Source organism: Caloenas nicobarica, chromosome 5 (genome assembly GCF_036013445.1).
Source record: "Caloenas nicobarica isolate bCalNic1 chromosome 5, bCalNic1.hap1, whole genome shotgun sequence".
Lineage (NCBI taxonomy): Eukaryota > Metazoa > Chordata > Aves > Columbiformes > Columbidae > Caloenas > Caloenas nicobarica.
This window is the reverse complement of record NC_088249.1, coordinates 7,492,438-7,512,946: the sequence shown is the minus strand read 5'-3', so window position 1 is coordinate 7,512,946 and position 20,509 is coordinate 7,492,438. Positions and strand designations below refer to the sequence as shown.

The following is a 20,509-nucleotide window of genomic DNA, read 5'->3' as shown; positions in this document are numbered from 1 at the left end:
GCTCCCTCTCGGTGCTGCTGCAAAGTGAAGGGCGTCCCTCATATTTTTACCCCAGTTTTACTGACACCTTCGTAGCTCTGCTGTTCCTTGCTTTTGTTTCTTTCCTTATTTCACCTTTACCACAAAAAAGTCTCATCGGTTCAGAAACCCCAGACTGCAACCTAATTACTAAGAGGACAGGCCATGCAATGAATTCCATTAATTATTATTTTTATGTACGCAACAACAGACCACTATTACACGTATTAAAAATCTGGCTCAGATGCTTCTGCTGTAATATTTCTGTGTTACACAAGGCCTGACACAGTGACGGAGCACAGGATCGCCAAACAATAAATATTTCTCTTACCTGCCCCTAATGTAATTCAAGCCCTCAGCAACAAAGGCTTCAGTGGACCTAATCCTACAGAGTAAAGCCTGTCCCTTCCTTTCAAAGAGGGACCGTGGTGACTGGTTTTGTCCCAACACGGAAAGGTATGATGGGCAAGGGCAAAGGATCTCCAAAATTAAAACAATCAAGGTGCAACAGCTCTACTGATGCAAAGCCCATGGTTTTCAGCAGTCATACCCATCAATGTGCTTTGAGAAAGAACTGCCTAGAGAGAAACTCAAAACACTCTGCTCTGTAAAGTTTAAAAGGCTTTTAGATGAGGTTCTTAGGGACATGGTTTAGTGCTAGGGTTAGGTTAGGTTTTGGTTGGACTCAATGATCCTGAGGGTCTCTTCCAGCTGAAATGATTCTATGATTTCTGTGGTCAAATTCAAGAAGAGCATTATTTTGACCTTTACAGTTGAAAATTTCCCTTAAATGAGGAAAACAAACAAAGCTATCAAAACCAGCCAAAATCTGTAATCTTGATAGGCCATCTTGTGACCCCCTCCCCCTCTATTTCTGCAGATACTGTGTTTAATGCAGCATTATGGAAAAGTTGACAATCTGAGCCACCTGCTGGGTACCAGCATCCTGAGGGGACAAAAGGTGGTCACTCCTCTACACAAAAGCTGGTGAGAATTTTGTCAGCAAATTCAATGGGGCAAGATCAGGCCCCCCCCTTGCCAGTACCAGAGGCCAAATACTATTTTATCCTGAGTTAGTATAATAACAAGTTAACAGAAAAGCAGATTTTCATAGCGTGCAATTCTTAAACAAAATATTAGTCTGAACACACACACACACACACACATGCGTGCAAAATTACAGTCCTCCTGCTTCTTTTGGATGATATATTTAGAAATCCTATTAGCTGGAGAGATCAACATTCTTATCTGAATTTCCAGGATGCTGTAACATGCAAAATTAGAGCAGCTCTCTTAAGTGGGTCAATTATCACTACTGCACTTACAGCTGCTTTTCCCCTCCCTCCCTGCAGCATCCACAATGGGCATTTAGGACAAGGATTTAAACAGTAAGACGTTGAGTTGACACCACCACAATGTTAGGTTCCCTTCCCCTTTTATATTTTGAAAATCTTAAAGGAACAAAGAAAAAAAAAAATCACCCAAGTACAGAATCTCCATATTAAAATTACAGTCTCCCTGCAGAAAGCTTCGATGACTTTTCAGAGACAGGGCACCCCGCAGCGTAAGGCCAGTCAGCAATCACACGATTTTCCTCCCACATCCGAGTCATGCACCAGTCAGGTTTATGGCTTTCCCCGACAAGGAAAACACGAGGGAGATTGTCCAGAGGAGGGCCACAAGGTTGGTGAAGGGTTTGGAGGGGAAGCCGTATGAGGAGCGGCTAAAGTCACTTGGTTTTCTCAGCCTGGAGAAGAGGAGGCTGAGGGGAGAGCTCATGGCGGCTACAGCTTCCTCACAAGGGGAGGAGGAGGAGCAGGCACTGATCTCTTCTCTCTGGTGATCAATGAAAGAACGAGAAAGAATGGCAGGAAGATGTGCCAGAGGAGGTTCAGGTTGATCATCAGGAAAAGGTTCTTTACCCAGAAGGTGCTGGACACTGGAACGGGCTCTCCAGGGAGGTGTCACGGCCCCAAGCCTGACAGTGTTCAATAAGAGACTGGACAACGTCCTCAGACACACGGTGTGAACTGTGGGGTTGTCCTGTGCAGGGACGGGAGTTGGACTTGATGATCCGTGTGGGTCCCTTCCAACTCAGGACATTCTGTGACTCTAGGGCCACTTACCACCTCCCCAGCCCTGTCCCCCAGATGCGGGGCCATACGACCAGTTCGAAAGGCTTCAGGTTATCTTCTCCTCGAGAGGGAATTCTCTTTAAAAAAAAAAAAAACAACAATACACTGCAAATCACCAGACGCAAGTGGAACAATTCAAGTACCCAGCATCACTTCACATACTACAAAGACACCTATAGGGGACTGACAGATATGACACAGGGCCCAGGGAAACACAGGCTCTTCTTCAATCCATCTGGAGGCCAGGCAAGACACCCCAGAGTGACAGAGCCCCGACCCCTCCTGTCCCCTGCCCCGTCCAGGAGCAGCCCCTGCAGTGAGGGGACGCAGCAGGGAAGAGAACGGAGCCGCACACCAGAGCACACAACGTCAGCGAGTGCATGGAGAGGAAAATTTTACTTTCCCACCAACAGGAAAAGTGAAACATCTCATTCTCACAGCAACATCCTCACTTTATACATCTCTCTTTAAATGGCAAAAAAAAGTGTGAGGCAGTACTGCGAGTGAAAGAAAAATCACATGATTCTCCTTCACTCTGTGGAAAAGGAGAGTCCATACATGACTGCAGGTCATGAGCCCTGCTGTTGAAATTCAGCAGTCCCAGCCCTGCCTGGAGGAGGAGGTGACGGGGAGAAATCAAGGTCCAGAAATCAAACTTCTATTGCTGCCCCTGGCTGCCGTCTTCCCTGCACCTCCAGCATTTTCTCCTGTGGTACCAAACAGGAATGATCACACAAGCCAAGCATTACCAAACACATGAACTATTTGGAAATAGATGCAAATAACATGGGGTAACAAGAGCCACACCCTATTTCAGGTGGCAATTTTTCATTAATAGGGTGAAACTCTCTCAGCTAAAATCCACCCACTCAAAAGCATCCTAATTTTAAAACTGCATTTTGCAATGGACGAGGCTTTTCCAAGACTTCGAGTCCAAACAAATGCTTCATTGGGAAGTAATTCTTTAACAAGAGGGTGGTCAAACCCTGCAACAGGCTTCCTTGAGAGGTGGTTGATGCCCCAAGCCTGTCAGTGTTTAAGAGACATTTGGACAATGCCCTTAATAAGTTGCTTTAACTTTTGGTCAGCCCTGAAGTGGTCACACACTTGGACGAGATGATCATTGTAGGTCCCTTCCAACTGAAAATATTCTATCCTATTCAACTTTCTATGAATAAAGATCTTGGTGTCCTTTACCACACACACACACACAAAATCTAGTGAAATGAAATAATGTGCTTTTGTAAATATTATATGTGTTTTTAACTGTGAAATTTAAAATACATGTTTAATCTCTTATCTCCTTGTCACACTCAACACTTAAGCAAAACACATTTTGAATGCAACTGTATTTAATCAAAAGTAAAAGGTCAGTTACTAAAAAGAAAGTCCTTAACCAACAAGAAATACAAACTGGTTTTATTAACCTCCCTAACTACGGCTCTAAAATTTTGTTGATGAAAGTCTAATTTCAAAACTTAACTTTTTAATTGGGAACACTAGGGCCTGCTGGCTCCAGGAAGTTTTAGTAGAGGTCAAAAGATTGCTGGAGATCTAATTTTTCATTTCTAATAAAAAAGGAAGTCTTGCCCTTTTCCTTGCAAAGATAGACCTTGACGTGTTAGTCGGGAAACAAAGAATATATCCATCAAAGGCTCTCATGGTGAGTTTATACAAAGCTTCCCAAGACAGTATGGAAGCTGACGGAGCCTGCTAATGCTCAAAGGAAATTAGCTGAATTTCTCTTGCAAAGACCAACAAGGCAGAAAGGCTCAGTAGCTGCTGCCTAATCTAGGATGAAAGAGACCAGTTCCTCACTCCACCACAGATTTTCTGGGTAACTTTGAATGTGTCACTTAGCCTCAGTTCTGCACCTGGAAATGAAGATAAATACACCCGACTTCCCTTACTCTGACATGAAAATAAACACATTAAACCAGGAGGCATTCAAGCAGCTTGGCAATAAAGTACAAGTACTGCAGACAAATAGGAAATAACAAAGTACTGCCCCATTCAGGGAGGAGATGCCCATTTTTTTCCCAAATCCTTCTTGCCTCCTGCAAAGCCTTCATGATCTTCTCTCAAACAAAAGGGAGGTTCATGGGGCAGAGGAAGCAGGGGAGGAAAAGCGCCCTACGCTTCCCCATCCAGCATAAGACACGAAGGCACCAAACCTCCTCCTGTCAGCCTTCTCCAAACGCTCCTATTTAAGAGGTTATTTTTCTGAGACATTTTGCGGAAAGGTTCTTCTGCAAACAACTCGGAAGAGAAGCCTCGCTTGGCTGCCTTGGGCTGACCCCAGGAGGACCCAACTCTTTCCTCTGACCACATCAAGCCACTGAAGACCACCTGAATAACTTGGGCAACCTCAATCTCAGGAGGCTTCTCCAGCCCCAGGTGGTGGGAAGGGCTTGGCAAGCCCCCCCGGCATCCAGACTTTACTGGAAGGGGAAAACCTGCCCCGAATTTACCTCCAGAGGCAAACAGTGGGATGTTTACACAAGATAGCCAGTGAGGGCACTTTGCAACGACTCTTCTCATGTGAAAAAGGTTTTATTTACTATGCTCTAACAAGACAGGATTTGGTTTACAACTACAGGAGAGAGCTTCAAAGGAAAAGAATAAATAAATAAAATTAAAAAGGTGCATGTGTGTGGGACAAAAGACATTTACCATGTTGCTGTAAAAAAAAACACCAGCTGGTAGTGTTGGAAAAATATTACAAACAAAATAGTGGACAGTTGTACATGTTTGTAACAGTTGTGTACAGTAAAAAGCATTACGAACATTCCTTCATTAAAACAAACTGATATCCCACCTGGAAAATCCTGGCCAGGCTCTCATTGTTCTGAGTGACCCCGGGCAGCCCCGGGTTACAGCCCAGCCCCTAAGTCACTCAGACACCCTGCCCGGCTCTTCCCGAGTTCCCTCTCTTGGGAACGGCAGGACCAGCTAAAAAAACCCTTTGTTTCCATCCAAACATATGTAGGGGTGGAAAAGCCGTTCAAAACATTAAAGAGAAACAACTGAGGACTGTTACTATTCCAAGAAACAAATTAAGAGCCAGATTCTGAAATGCCCGGAGCGCTGGCAGCGCCGGCCAAAGTCAGATGTCGCTGGAAACGCTCGGCATCACTCAGCCCCTGCGAGGGGCACAACCCGCTCCATCAAACTTGAGGATTTAAGAACCACTATCTCCACCAGATGTATTTTTGGCATTATACCTCTCGTTCGGATAATGATGAGATAGACACATTTCATAAAGAGAATAATAAATTAAAGTTTTTATGGGTAGCTCATCAAAAGGATGAAACACCTCCCAAATTCAGCTAATAGCTTGTAAGCCATCTTCCCTTTAAAACATTAACGCTGACAAGTAATATAAGCAAAGTGAATGAAAAGCTGTGCCAAAGTTGCTGCATTGTAGGGTTTTGTATCGAATAAGCTAAAACATAAAATTATGTAAAATCAATTCAGATCTCATATATTAAACTTTTTAAAGAACTGTAAATAAAAGCTGCACTTTAGCTAAACTTTTATGTTCACTTTAAGTTTTAGAACTATTTTTTCAGATTAAAAATATTGTGTTACTGGAGTATTTTGCATTTTTATTCAACAAAGCATAAAAACCAAGGAGAACTTATGCTTTCCTATTTCAGGCTGAGGTTTATTCAGGCATGATTCAGACTGCACCAGTAGACTTGGCTACAGTTTTCCTCGCATTTTCACAGAGGCTGGCTGGTGACGTGTACATTATGAAAAAAGAAGAATAAGCAGATATCCATGTCAGATAAATACATTCCACTCCCTCAAACTGAACTCAATGCAGACACAATTAAACCCTGTTTTCGCTCTCCAAACACTTCCCACTCCTTTGGTTCTGCCACTGGAGAGGACAAAACATTTCTGGTCACTTCAGCCCCCGACTACATCCCACTGTACCTCCCCAGGCCACATACTTACTTAGTTCCTTCTACCATAATTTTTTTTAAGAAATATGCTGTCTTCTGTTTCAGAGACTAATCTGTTCCCAGCTAATCCCTCTTACCTCTACAGCTCCTGAGTCATTCCACTGTTTCATTTGTGCCACTCAAAACTAGGATGCTATCTCTGAGCTCTCAGGATGCTGCTGCCCATCACTACTTCTTCCACATTCTCTCTTTCCTCTAAAATACATCAATTCATCAACCCTTAGTCTTTAACTTCCTTTTCTAAATTTCCCCCAAATCACTTCATAAAAGTTCTATAACCACCATAATGAGAATGAACACTTTAAACTCAGTAAACCTACCTAGCAGTGTATATAAACCTCAAAGCGTTACAAATTCTGTATGTCCTTTGTATAGTATATTACACAGCATATTTTCCTCTTTGCTTGCCATCCTCTGCGGGCTTCTCCAGAAGACCAAGCCCAACTCCAAGGTTATTACCCTAAACAGGCATCTTCATCTTTCCTAAGCATCTTGTCACCAGACCATCCTCTACACCTGCTCTTGGTCTCTCTGCACCAAAGGTTCCTGTAGCACATTTCTGTATTGCTAGATCTACGCTGGAAACAAATATAACATGCCAATAATTATCATCATAATTAATCTATGGAGGCTTGAACGTATTTTATTTTCAAAGGTCAGCAATATGCACCTGTGGCTCACAGGTTTTCCAGTTTTTAACGAAAGGATAAGATACCAAATAAGGAACTTATAGTTCAACTTTCAGAATCCATAACTCATTTGGGGTTTGTTTTTCAAACTAAACTGGATTTTAAATATTAAAAATCCAAAACAAAACAAAAACCCAGACAGCGGAACAGAAGCTGAACTCGCTCTCCCAAAGTAACACAGTTAAATTCTTACTATCAACTACAAAATTAACTTTATCTAATGGATTTTTAAAAGGATCAGCGCTAACAAAATTGAGCCTTACAGTCATGTGCATCCACTTCTTGATTCCCAGGTGGCACAGTAACCATGCAATGAAGATGGAATATTTTGTGATACTGATACAGAAAGACAGAGTCCATCTTTGCAGTCTTATTCACACCCTGGTCCTAGTATTTTAGGTGAAATATCACACAAGATATTATCTCAATTTAATTAAAAAAGTGGGAAAATTAATTTAGGTATTTATGAAGTGTCAACCACACCAGTACATCTTGCACATGCTGAAATATTTTAAAGAAGGATATGTCAACCAAGAAAAGGACTTTTTTTTCTTTTTCTAGAAAAGTTAGCCACACTTGCTGCACAGATGGCCACTACATTACAATGTACCTACTTGCCTATTAGAGCTCATACTGCTTCGAATGCTTTTTTATCACTACCGGTGGGGAAAAATGGATTTGCATATTATGGTTAGGCTATAATTCACTAGCATCAAATAACGACTGTAAATAAATTACTTTAAAAATGTGACATGGGCACAAAAAATACTGGCAATGCTTTTAAATCAACACTGTTTTTATGGTAATGCTAGAGTTATACAGTTCAAAGTTCACGCAGAGATTTTACATTAGAAGAGAGCAGTGTAAGAGGGAAGCCTCCCTTTTAATGCCACTATTCCAGCAAAACCACTTTTTTTTTAAACATGCAAATGCAATGATCACAACACTATCAGAAAGCACTAATTTTAGACTCCCGAATGTAGTTTCTGAAACTCAAAAAAAAAAAAAAATCGTCTCAATCTTAAAAGGAAAGCTACACTGTCCAACTTCTAAAATATAGAATGAAAACAGCAATCTAGAAAAAGCTAATAGAATACTGATGATATGCACATACTGCTTTAAAGTAGAAAAGAACTAAAATAACACAGAAGAGATTGTTTGATACTAAACTCCAAATTCAAGCAACTGAAACAGAACATAAGAAAGAATATAACAAACAAACAAATTCGGATGGCCATCAGTATTGAAAGATTACATGAACTTTAATGAAGTTCTACAAGACAAAAATCGGGATGGTCTAGAGGCACAGAGTACTCACTTGCAACTCTGGCCTGCATGCAGTCCCACCTCCAGCCACTGATTTCCCGTATGATCTTTGAGAAAATTTCAGAATTTATCAAATGCCTTTTTCCCCAAAACTAAAATGGGAGTGATGCTGTCCTTCCCACAAGCATTAAAAGAAGGAAATTCAAATATCTTACAGAAAATCCACTGAAACTCTGATCTGTTCTTTAATGCTGACATTAGAGGAGGTTTGGGGTTAATTTTTATTTGTTTTAAAAAGTAAAACCAAAACAATAACAAAACCCACTACATCATAAACAAGTAATCCCTAGCAAATCACAGGAAAAGTACAATCTTATACTAGAAGAAAATGGTGAGAAAGAAGAAATGTAGAGTTATTGATGAGAGAGAGAGTAACATTTATAGCTCCTTGTAAATACTGAGTATTGTACATTTAGAAAGGGAAAAATTCTACTTGAACCACAGGAAAAACTCCCATTTACTTCATTATATAAAACCAACAGTGACAAGGTCAGGTCCTAACCACTTACCTTTGCATATTCGAAAACAAGGTCTATCTATCTGAGATAGTTGACTTGCTAGAAGCATGCCTTTTATTTATTTGGTTTTATTTTTTAAATGTGAAAGGATACGAGGAGTTCCTTCTGTCCTACACACCAGGTAGAGACATGCAGCAATCACGTGGGTCATCTTCCTCCCTCGGGTAAGGTGCTTGCTCACAGCCATCTTGAAAAAATTAAAGGCAGTATCCAGACAATGTTGATTGAGTTGAAGCTGGTTTCCCAAGTGGTGAATCTGACGTTTCCCTAGAAAAAATAACAAGGAAAAAAGACAAAAGCTTAACAACTTTGTAGTTGATGTGCTTTTGGGTTGGGCTTTTTTTCCATGGGTTTTTTCAAAGACAAAATTTATGGTGCGGACTTCGGATTTCATCTGTGTGTGAAATACAATAACCTCTGAAGTTTCGGGAACCGTATATCCTCAGCTTCTCAGAACAACCGAAAAAAAAGCTTTGTTTTGGACTGCTAGAATTGAAATACATGCAATCAATTAGCCCTGGAAAATGAAGCTGCAAACATGAACCCCCAGAGAGGACCAAAAACATAGCCAAGACTTCCCAGGCAAAAAGATTACGTCCCCCCGCTCCAAACATCATCTGACAATTAGCACTCGGTTAGCTGTAGCGATTAATTTCTGAATATTGGAGATCGTGGCATGTTTGACATTGACGTGCAAACAGAACAGACGTTTTGCTGCAACCCTCCAAGAAGTGATGAAGTTTGCAGTTCCTCTGACCACAACCGAAGCCCATGAGGAAAGGAGCTGAGCTCTGGGCTGGCCCCTCACCACCACCGATGGGAGGCACTTCCTTCCTCCCAACACTTTTGCACCAGAGCTTGCATCTAAGGCTTGGCTGCCAGATTGCCGAGGTTAGTTTGTGGCTAGAGGAAAACAAAATGTGCCTTTACTCTTAAATAAAATTTAAAGAAAAAAAAAAAAAAAAAGTGTGTTTCGGATGATTCATGGCAGGAAGTGGCACAGCTGCTGGGACAGACGCGGGAAGCGAGGTCTGGTCCGTCCTCGCAGCTCCAGCTGTGGAAGAGTGCACCGAGAAGACGGCTTAAGAGAAAGATGGGGGAAGTCACGAGGAAAACAGAGCGCTGGAGTTCCTCAGCATACGGCGTCAGACGGCACATCAAGAAAAATCCTTTAATTCAATGTGCCGGGCAAATGTTTCCAGTACGTGTATTTACAGGAAACGCTCATCTGTTCCCTTCGGAGATGTCATGAGCAGCTTTGCTGAGGGGGGCACAATGCCCAGCATGTACCTCGGCCACCGTCGCTCACAGAAAAGCAATGGTGACCACTCAATGCTCACCAGAACACCACCAGCACCTGCACAGACTGCACACCTCAATTTTGTGCAAATCCCTACCCCGTCTTCATTAATAATGTGGTAAAAATGCTTAACCTCCAAACAGCCTTCTGCCAAAGACGCTGCTTCAATTCGGCTTTAATAAAAAGTGACTCCAGACACAGAGCCAGGGTCAGCAAGACTCCAGCCAAACAGGAGCTGCCACAAAGCGACAGCTTCTCCTTCCTGCACAGGTGGCAATTAACGCCCTCACCAACAACATCTCCTTTAAGGCACATTGGTCAACCAGGTGTAACACATTTGGATGAAGAAGTAAGGGCAGAGGAAGGATAAGTCAGCTTCTGCAGGAGCTGCGGGTACAATAAGCTACTCAAGAGTAATCCAAAGCCCATTAACTGAATAGTTTTTCCACTGCCATCAGCAGGCCCTGGACTGCCACTCACCAGACTCGAATACAAATATTACATCTTCCCAAAACTAAGATACTAACTAGCACTCGCCCTCCCCTCAGTTTTATTACATGCTCTACAACCCACGTGCTGAAGCAGGAACAAGACTTTTATGTCCCTAAGAAAGAATCAGTTTGTACTCATCTGTGGGGTGGAAAAAAAAAAAACAACAAACACAACTCATTTTCTCAGTGGCAGCAAAGCAGCTTCCCTGGATCAGCCCCTCCCTGGACGTCCACCCCAGAGGCCAGCGTGGATCAGTGAGGCTACAGAAAGCCGCCTCGTCCTATCACCTAAACCTCCTATTTTATCTGGTTGTGTTTTGCCGTGCATGGCTGCCGACATGAAGGCACAAAGAACCGTCATCTCTAGAGATCTTAGGCACTACGTGCAGATGTACAACCATTAAAAAAACCCAACAAAACAGACATGGTCATGCCCATGTACGTCTCCCTCGGGGATCACTGCAGCAGCAAGTGCGCTGCATTCCCTTTAAGTAAGATTGTCCAGTTCAATCTCCTCAAAGTCACAAAGGCAGCTGATAACAAGAAACAATTTCAGCCGCTTTAAGTGTTGCCTGAATTTTGCGTTAAGGTAAAGCTTTTGTAAAAACATAAAGAGAACAGTGGCTCCTACACCGAGGAAGAGGTACATGCACTCCTGAATGCTCCTTGGGCTGATGGTGGAACCATCAGGGCTCCACAAGGACCAGGACGGTGCAGGCCACCACACGAGAGGTGATGAGGAAGCTCCTCATGCCACCAGCATGGCAGCAGCTGGTGCGGTCATAGGAACACACCAGAGAACAACCCAAATGAGCTGAAGATGCAGAATAAGAACAGGACAAGCATCCATGAGACTTCTCTCCCAGCACTCGCCTGGCCCATCCCCATCACCAGGTAACCCTTCTCCCAAGAACACCACCCTCATCCAGGGCTCCACACCTCAGAGGGCACTTCAGTGACAACATAACAGAACAGAAGGGAAAAAAGACCACCACCAACAACATTGGGGAATGTATTTGAAATTCATTTCTTTCACAAGCTATTTTGTCTCACTGAGCTGGACTCATCCCCAAGCTACCACCAATACTGAGTATTTAACCTTTTCTTAATTTCAAATGTTGAAATATAAATCAGCATAATCCATTCTAGGTAAACAGTATGCTTCTTTGAGTAATAAAGACTTTTTTAGCTGAGCTCTCCATCCACCATCAATGTTTTACAATTCAATTACTTTAGGGGTGACCAGTCATTGTCTACTGACAAATATCAAAGAGATCTAAGAGCACAGAAAGGTATTTGTCCAATTCAGAAATGCTGTTTCATTTAATGTTTTAGACCAGTGAAAGCTTCAATTCTGTGTGCTAGTATTCCCTCAAGCTGCTTTGTAGAAAAAATAAGACAACTGTTGCACTGCCATTGATCCCTAAAATGAACAACTTAACACAGGACAAGCAGCATCTCCATAATTATGTGCATCTTGATGCCTAACTTGGTTTTGTCCTTATCTGCTATGAGAGAGAAAAAACGGTACTGCTTATAGCATCATCTAAGAAATTTACATTCTGTAACCACTCTCCTATTTACTAAAGAAAGATCAAAAGCTTTGTTGCTCCCCCACCACCCCAGCCCCTTGAATTTAACATGGCAACAAAACTCTATTTTTCTGGCACCTTATGTAACACTAACCAAAAAAAAAAACCAAACAACCCACAAAAATAGCTGCAAAACTTAGCATTAGCAATCGTGCTTCTAGATTTCTCCACAGGGAACACAAGATCCCTTGTACTCCTTCTGGTCCTTCACAGATTCAAGAAGCATCTTGGTTCAAAAGGTAACTCCAAGAAAAGGCAGGTATCAGCTAAATGGCTATTGCCCCAGCCCTGCAGTGCAGCACCAAACTGTTGTACTGTGCCCTCATCCCAGTCAGTTGACAACCAAAAGTATGTAATTTTGTGACTTCCAACCTGTCCTGTCAATCTCACCAATATGACATTTCCAGAGCTGAAAAATGTGTCTCTGTAATATTTTATTTAACAATAAATACAGTGATTTAACCTGTTGGTATCTGAGGAGAAGGTATTATTAATAATACTTAGAGAAACTGGGCACAAGAAAATAACCCATCAAAATAAATTCTGTATCCAATGCTCCAGTTACTGTTGGCAAACATGAACAGAGACCAAATATCCATTCATACAGAATCACAGGATGGTTGGGGTTGGAAGGGACCTCTGGAGATCATCCAGTCCAATCCATCTGCTAAAGCAGGTTCACCCAAAGCAGATTGCACAGGAAGGTGTCCAGGCGGGTTTGAATGTCTTCAGTGAAGGAGACTCCACGGCCTCTCTGGGCAGCTTGTTCAGGGCTCTGGCACCCTCAAAGTAAAGAAGTTTCTCCTCATATTCAGATGGAACCTCCTGTGCTTCAGTCTGTGCCTGTTGCCCCTCATCCTATCATTGGGTACCACTGAAAGGAGTCTGGTCCATCCTCTTGACACCCACCCTTGAGATATTTAACAACATTGGTGAGATCTCCTCTCGGCTTCTTTTCTCCAGGCTGAACAGACCCAGCTCTCTCAGTCTCTCTTCATAAGAAAGATGCTCCAGACCCCTCATCATCTTCGTAGGCTCCACTGGACTCCCTCCAGTAATTCCTTGTCCTTCTTAAACTGGGGAGCCCAGAACTGGACGCAGACCCCAATACGAAAACGCCTTGTACCTGTGCGATGGCAGCTGCAAGCCTTTGCTAAGCATTGAGATCCCTCCTGATGCGAGTGACTGCCCTCCACAAACATGGTCAGTGCTGGGAGGAGCTGCAGAGCAGCTGCAAGCTCCAAGTCTGGGAAAACGAGCAATTCCCTCCAGCAAACCAACCACATCGCGTTATATCTATCAGCCTTGGAACGTGCTCCCACTCCCACTGCTCCTCGCTAGCTGGGTGGCATTTTATAACCTTCCATTTGCTGTTTTTATCTCTTGGTTGTCTCTATGGTTTGCTCTAGGCTACCAGCACGGCTGCAATCAGCCCTAACGTTTGGTTAATGCCCTTTCCACCACTTTGACCATATGGTCCCAGTGGGCGGCGAGCTGGTTCAGCTATCTGCAAGAATGCAATAAGCCTCATGACCTCAGCCCAAACAGTGGGAATATCCAACATTACAATGCAATTTATTAGCAATCTGCTCAACTCGGTATTCACCAGATTACACTGTGGCATTAGAAACTCCTCAAACAAACTGAACTGCTCTATTTGGATGGAAAAGAAAAGAACTGCCACATCTTTAAAGCCTGCCGTGCTCTGGGTTATAAAACAAAACTCAAGACAACAGCCTCTTGACTTTCTTATCCATCTTATCCAGTAGAACAATTTTTTTTTAAAGTTAGAGTGGAACACTACTCTAAAAACTCGTGACGACTGTCTCAGTTTTATACAGGAATATCATCATGTGGAACAGTCAGAAATATGTATTGCATTTTTTTTCTAAATTGTTAGGTGAGAGTACAATATATAAGACAAAATATACAGAGGTAAAACAAGCCCCCTAGTACGTGCCTCTTCTATTAGTAACTTGCAATAAGAGTTGCCTCTTTGGGGCCTTACAGTTTTTTGACAGATCCTGGCATTTTTTTGTTTAAACCAAACTAAACAGAGCTTTTAAGGTCAAAGCTTATACTTCATGCTGCCCTTGCAATTTAGTGATGGCATTAAAGTGGTGTCTAAGTATCTTTGGGAAAAGGACAAGGAACGGTGTCTTTTTATAGGCAAGACAGCTCATCGGCAAGGTTACAAAAATCCTCCCCCTTCCCTCATCAGTAAAACAGCAAAATTATTCTCCTTTAAAGAGCAAAAGGAAAAAAAAGTCTAGAAACTACAGATTTTTTGTGACACAGAAGACACATATCAGGCAGTTCCCATTTATTTCTCAAAGGCTCATCATGCCATCGGGGGAGGCGGCACGGGGAAAAGAGAGAGAGAGAAAAGCTGGCACTTCTGTAAGCAACACACAACATCAAGTTCCCAGGCTACCAAGTAGTAAAGTTTATCACGCTCCTGAATCTGCACCTAAAAACAAAAGACCCTTTTCATTTTTTAAGTCCCAAGCCTGCTAAAAAAAAGTGTTTCTAACCATTTACTCCCAGCATGCTGAAAGAAACACCATCATCTTCTCAACCGATGCCAACCTCAACGCTTTGAACAGGCACACAAGACCTGAGTTGACAAGTTCAGATAGCACCGCTGAATGCTACTGTCCTTTTATTTCAGAAAAATTCTATTATTTTGCTGGAAGAAACAGTGGTTATTACAAAACAACATGTGTAGGCTAGAAACTGCTGTCACAAAAAATATATTCGCAGAAAACCTTGGTAGTATTAAATGCTTACACAAGAGGCAGTTGATAGTAAAACTGCAGCTTAAGTTATAATAGGAGAAATATAGAAAAAGGGGGAAAATCAGACCCATTCTTTACAAGCAATTTTCTTTCTTTTATGATCTCGTTACGACAGAAACATCTTGTTCTCTTCCCCTATTCAAGAGGAATCACACCTTTTTTTGGATCCCTTAAAAGTCAGTAATGTCAAGCAGCTACAGCTATATATTGCTCTCATCTGGTTTCTGCCTGCTCATCTGCAACCTTCCCCTCAGACTGATGGTAACGCTGCTATTTCAAAGTGATACTTTTCAGTATGAAGCATAAGTTTCCAGGGAAATAACAAGCAGTACACAGCCAGAGCTTAAATGAATTGTTATAACGACACTAAACTGCATCATCAAAATCCAGGCATACAGATTTTCTCCCCCTTTCTGCAATTTGCTCGAGGGGCCCTGGAAACCAGCAGTACCTGAATTAGGCAATGGAGTCATGTTAACAGCGCTAATCCTTTTTTTGCAAAAAGGATTGTTATGGTAACAGCCACTAGATTCTATTCAAGGAAACATTTTGGATGGTTTTTGCTTGAGTTTTCATATCCAAATTTTGAATTACTTTACTGACTGAATTTTATGTGCAGATTTTATTCTGCATTTAGTTTTTCACTCCTTCTATTTTCGTTATTTGAAAAAAGCTCCCCAAAAGAGCACCCGAAAAGGGGAAAAGAACAGTTTTTATGTGTGGGCATCCCTGCGTGCTTTGTCATATGTTTCACTTTCGGCAAGTTCCAGCCCAGAGCCTGAATGAATTTCCTGCTCTTTGCTCCATGCCAGGCTTCTATGTTATTTGTATTACAAATAAGTTAAATAAACAAACAAAAGCCACAACAGGGAAAGTCCAGGAACTAGGGCTACTCTTATGAAGGCTGGTCCCAGAAGCCTAATCAAGGGTAGAGTCCCAAGATCAAAGCCAAGAAAACATTTCAAGCCCAAACAATGGGGGGAGGCAGGGAGGAAACGCAGGCGATGGCTGCAGCGACCACACGGAGCTTTTCCAGCAACACGTACAACGCCGGGAGTGAGAAGGAGCTTTATCTCCACCAGCCTGTAATGAAAAAGGCCAATGAACAGTAAAAGTAGCAGCACAGTCGGGCATTACAGCAGTGCTGACGCAGCACAATAACAACTTTAATGTTATGAAAGCCAAGAGTTATTCCCAGTAACACCTAATTGCCTGTGAGGAAAGTGATGAACATGCTGGCCTCGTTCCCACGCTCTGCCTAAGTTCATCCTGGCCCCAGATCCCCGCTTTGCCACCATCTAATTGTGGGTGCACCCCACATCCCCAGGTCCATGCCCTTCCACACGAGAGCCTCCCCAGCTCCTCCACGGGACGTGTCAGTCCCAGGGCTGAGCAACCTGGAGTCCTCGCACGCTGGGATCCCGTCCGACCGATGCGTCCCCGTGTCCCCTGGCAGAGCCGCCCAAGGGAACGTTCTGCTCCTGTTATCTCAGCAGAGTAAAGCAGTTCCCGGCCCTTTCCCGGTGATATTCCACCAGCTGCGCCAGCACAACTGCTCGTGGGGATGCCCAGAAAACCAAACCAGTAAACGGATCCTTCTTAAAAATAACCTTGTGAAATAAAAAGACTTAATCCAGACCTGTTTACTGAAGAACTGATGCCTCCACTTTATCTTCTTAGGGCCAGAATGAGACTATCTTTGAGCAGAGAGACCTGTATTCAATTTCTCCGCCTGCTGACAACGATCCAACCCATCCGTTTTGCCTCCCATGAGAGCACCCCAGCTACCAGGTGCAGCTCCCTGTCTCTCCTGGTAAAGCCCTTCCACTGCATGTCAAACATTCATTCATCCACTCAGCTAACAACAACTAGCGTGCATCTTTAAGATTAATGGCTTAAAAATCCAGATAGTGGTCACTACTCCAACCACTTCTTAAATATTTGATACTGAGCTACTTTTCTTTCACCTCGAACATCTGCTGTTACCATCTCTTCCCAGCACTTATCTGTATTTTGTCTAGTATTCATCCCCTCAAAATTGGCCCTTGTATTCCATTAATGCCAAAGCAGGCCTGCAAAGTGCCCACGTAACTTCCCCCACCCCCATTCTCAAGCACTTTTTCCATTCCCCGATTATATGATACTGCTCCCACATGGTCAGCTTCTTTGCATATACAGCAACCGGCCATTTGAATTCATTTGCCTTACCCACTCTGAAAAATTTCGCATTGTAAGTGGTTCCTCTGACTTCTTGCGTTCAGTTCCTGGAATTCAGCTTCCCTCCCAGGTGGCACTTCCACTGCTGCCACTTCATTCCCATTCCCATTATCCATCTATAACTGCTACCCTCCCTTCAACCTATTGCTAAACTTGTCCCATCGTCCTTAGACAGCAGCTAGCTTGCTTCTTACCCACGGTTAATTTTGGTTTTTTAGCACAGCTAGAGAACTTGTTGCTCATAAAGTCCTGAATTAACTCCACTTCTGGTGTCAAGTTAGAAAACCACAGCCAATGCTGACGTTAAAAAAACAACACAACACTGCAGTCTAGAATCTGAAGGCATGGGATTAGGACTGTTTTAAGTCAAGCTAAAGCCCAAGCTCTTGCTGCAGACAGTGTTCGCACCTCCAACACCACATCTACATGGCTGAATCCTGATATAGATGAGGGAACTTGCTCTGCTGAAAATCAGCCCAAACAACGAAAAGCTAAATTTTAATTTGGACCAGCTCCCCCATAGAACTCAACAAGCAGATCCCAAGCCCTAATGGCAGCAGAATGTCAGCAGCAGCGTGCACGGGGATCAACTCAAACCAAATGCGACACTGCAGCCTAAATGGCTCAAAAAGAAAAGTCCACACTATCCTGGCACCTCCTCCCGCTTCCCTGCTACTGCCCAGTCCTCACCACCCTTCTTATACCAGTGTGCTTACACCAAAGTCTAACTTATCACAGTTTAAACAAACACTAACATGTTCATTAGTTGTTCGTATATTAGAACGCTTCAGGTCGTTTAAGATTAATTTTGGAAGCAAGCAAATATGGACTTTTTTAATTCCAGAAGTTTTGTCAACCGCATTTTTTACTCACGTAAGATTTGCAGCTGTTTCAAAGCTGAAACAGCTGGAAGGCCACATTGCTGGCAAGAACTGTGAGCACATGTATGATTAATGTAGCATAGTCCTTACCTATCTGACATCAAGGGAATTTGAAAGAAAAATTTAAGATACCGAGAACTTTCAGGCAGTGGTAGCTTTTGAGCATGCAAGGCTTCCTTCTGAAAGCACCATCAGTTAGGCTTTGCTTTAATCTTCCTCTATTTTGTTTGGACAGTGATTTATTTTTTTAAAATTACATTTTAAATGACAGTTATTCTTAGAGATTTTTCTATATGTATATACATGTAAAGCTTTTTCCCCACACTTATCAATTACCAATTGTTACTCTTGTCACAACAAGAAATGAAACATTTCTGCTGTCACATAGCATTACTGCAGATCCAAGCACTACCTTCAACCATCCAAAATCACTTCTACATCACAAGAAAAAAAAAAAAAGAAAAAGAAAAAAAATTACTCACGACATAATCTGACAGTTTTGAAAAGATCACTTTGTAAAAATTTTTTTAAAACCCATAATGCTGGCATTATTAGAGAGATCAGAACCTGTTTCCTACCTACAAAGCAAAAAATGTTTAACTAAAAAGCAACTGTCATCAATCGACACAGCTAGAAAAACTCAAGAATACAGCACAATATAGGAAAAAAAAGTCTGTTGCCTATTGGTAAACATTATCAGAATCTTTAAACCAAAACAAAAATGAAGACTCAACACAAAAGGATCCATTGCTGCAATGGAAAACTTTACAGATGCGAACAGCATATAAATCAGTGCAATGTTATCTGCTCGCTGACAGCAAGTTCTAGTGCTTTCCCTGCAGATCAGAGCTTTTGCAAGGCAAAGAAGAGTGAAAACTGACGGGAGCCATTTTTCAGCATCTCGCAGACGCCGTGGAAGCGGCAGGAGCCCCAGGAGCCCAGACGTTTTGCATGGACGAGGAGATGGCAGGAGCTGAAGGTGTCCCCTGGCCAGAACCACCCCTGAGACCAAGGGGACAGGGCTGGCAGCAGAAGTGATTGAGTTACCGCAGCTGAACAATTATCGCTTCTCAGCTGCACTGCAGCAACTATTAGCTAAGGGCATGCATACTAACATCGTTCAAAAAAAAAACCAACACCATGAAATCTTCCTGTTTATTCCACCTTCTCTGCTATAAAAGCCAGTCCAGCCTTTCCCTTTTCCTGCCAAGAGGCTCCTGTGGGTCTCTCTGAACCTTCCCGACTTTCCTTGTCCACCTTTAACACTCACCTTTCATAACATGTCTGAGAATTTACTTGTCCTCAGACACGTGCACAACAATTTTCCTCCCCTAGAGCTCAGCCCTGCTCCTCTGCATGCCAGTTGTTCTGTCGAAATACAACTGCTAGTGCTAAATTATTCCACTCTCCATCATCTGACTGTGTAGGCAAGAAAGACCTTCCTGACAGAGACAAATACCCATTCTGCTCTCAACTTGTACTTGACTTACAGTTGATGCTTCTTCTCCAGGACTGAAAAAGGTCTGTAAGCCCAAAGCTGCTTTTTTGGTCTAGTTTTGGGTGTGATTTTGGTTTGGTGCTTTGTTTTGTTCTTTCCTCTTTCTTTCCTTTCCCTTCTAATTCTACATGCAAAACTAACAAAAAATCACTTTGTCACCATCCAAACCTTATCTGATGACAGCCAAAGAAGATGCATGACACAATAATTCCAAAAAGAAAAATTTCATAAAAATCAACTAATTGGCAAATTTCTTAAATCATCTCCAAAAAAAATGAAATACGGTGAGAATGCATCAAGGGAAAAAGGATGCAGAGAGAAGTAGCTGAGAGGGGTGAAGAAAAAGAAGCAGTTATTAAAGATATCAAAGGGATTAGAGATAAAACATGATCTAAAAATGGAAGCAGAAAGAGAGAAGAAGCGAAATCAAGCTGGGAAAGGCACGGTCATTACAAAAGCAAGAAAGAATGTATAAGGTTAATACTTATTTAAGGTGTTTTTATATGAAGCTGACGAGAACGGTCAAATACTTCTTCCTTTATACGGAAGGGATAAGAAACCTGGCAGTTAGGTAGGAGAGCATCAATCTTTACTCAGGCTGCAGCTAAAGAATGAAATTCTGCCCTTAGTTTGTCCCTGGCAGCTGAGTCCATCAGCTACAGATAACAAGCGAGGAGGATGAATCTGAGGGGGCTCCTCTCCTTCACCACGACAAAAGGCCTATTTAGACCCGAGCCACAACTGCTCCTGATGATTTTATCTGTGTAATTCCCACAAATGATGGAAGAAGTTACGGACAGCCCTTCGGCCTCAACTTTGCATTTCCTTCCTTTATAAACTAAAAATAAGTGAAGGTTGCCACAAATCTCAGCTAAACAATGTGGCGAATCAGGGATGCTATCTGTCAAGCCCGTCTCTTGTGCTACGTGCTTCAGCTTAGAGTTGAAAGGAAATTTATGTTTAAAGAGAAAATGCAAATGTTTCAGGAACAGCCTTATATTTCTTGAAACAATAACATTTATATAAGTCAGATGTACAGACTGTTCCAGTAAAGAATTAAAATTAAAATGCCATC

The 20,509-nt window shown here is 42.4% G+C and overlaps 1 protein-coding gene across 3 annotated transcripts in view; it reads right to left on the bottom strand.

Annotated features, from left to right (window-relative positions):
• BRF1 (BRF1 RNA polymerase III transcription initiation factor subunit) overlaps window positions 1–20,509 on the bottom strand; it is a 179,339-nt gene that overhangs the window by 124,212 nt on the left and 34,618 nt on the right. For all 3 annotated transcript variants that reach the window (XR_010606245.1, XR_010606246.1, XM_065635197.1), the window contains exon 3: window positions 8,751–8,924. Coding sequence is in view for 1 of the 3 variants with exons in the window: in XM_065635197.1 (XP_065491269.1) it covers window positions 8,751–8,924 (174 nt within the window). In the remaining 2 variants the exon portion in view is untranslated. The remainder of the gene's footprint in view (window positions 1–8,750; window positions 8,925–20,509) is intronic.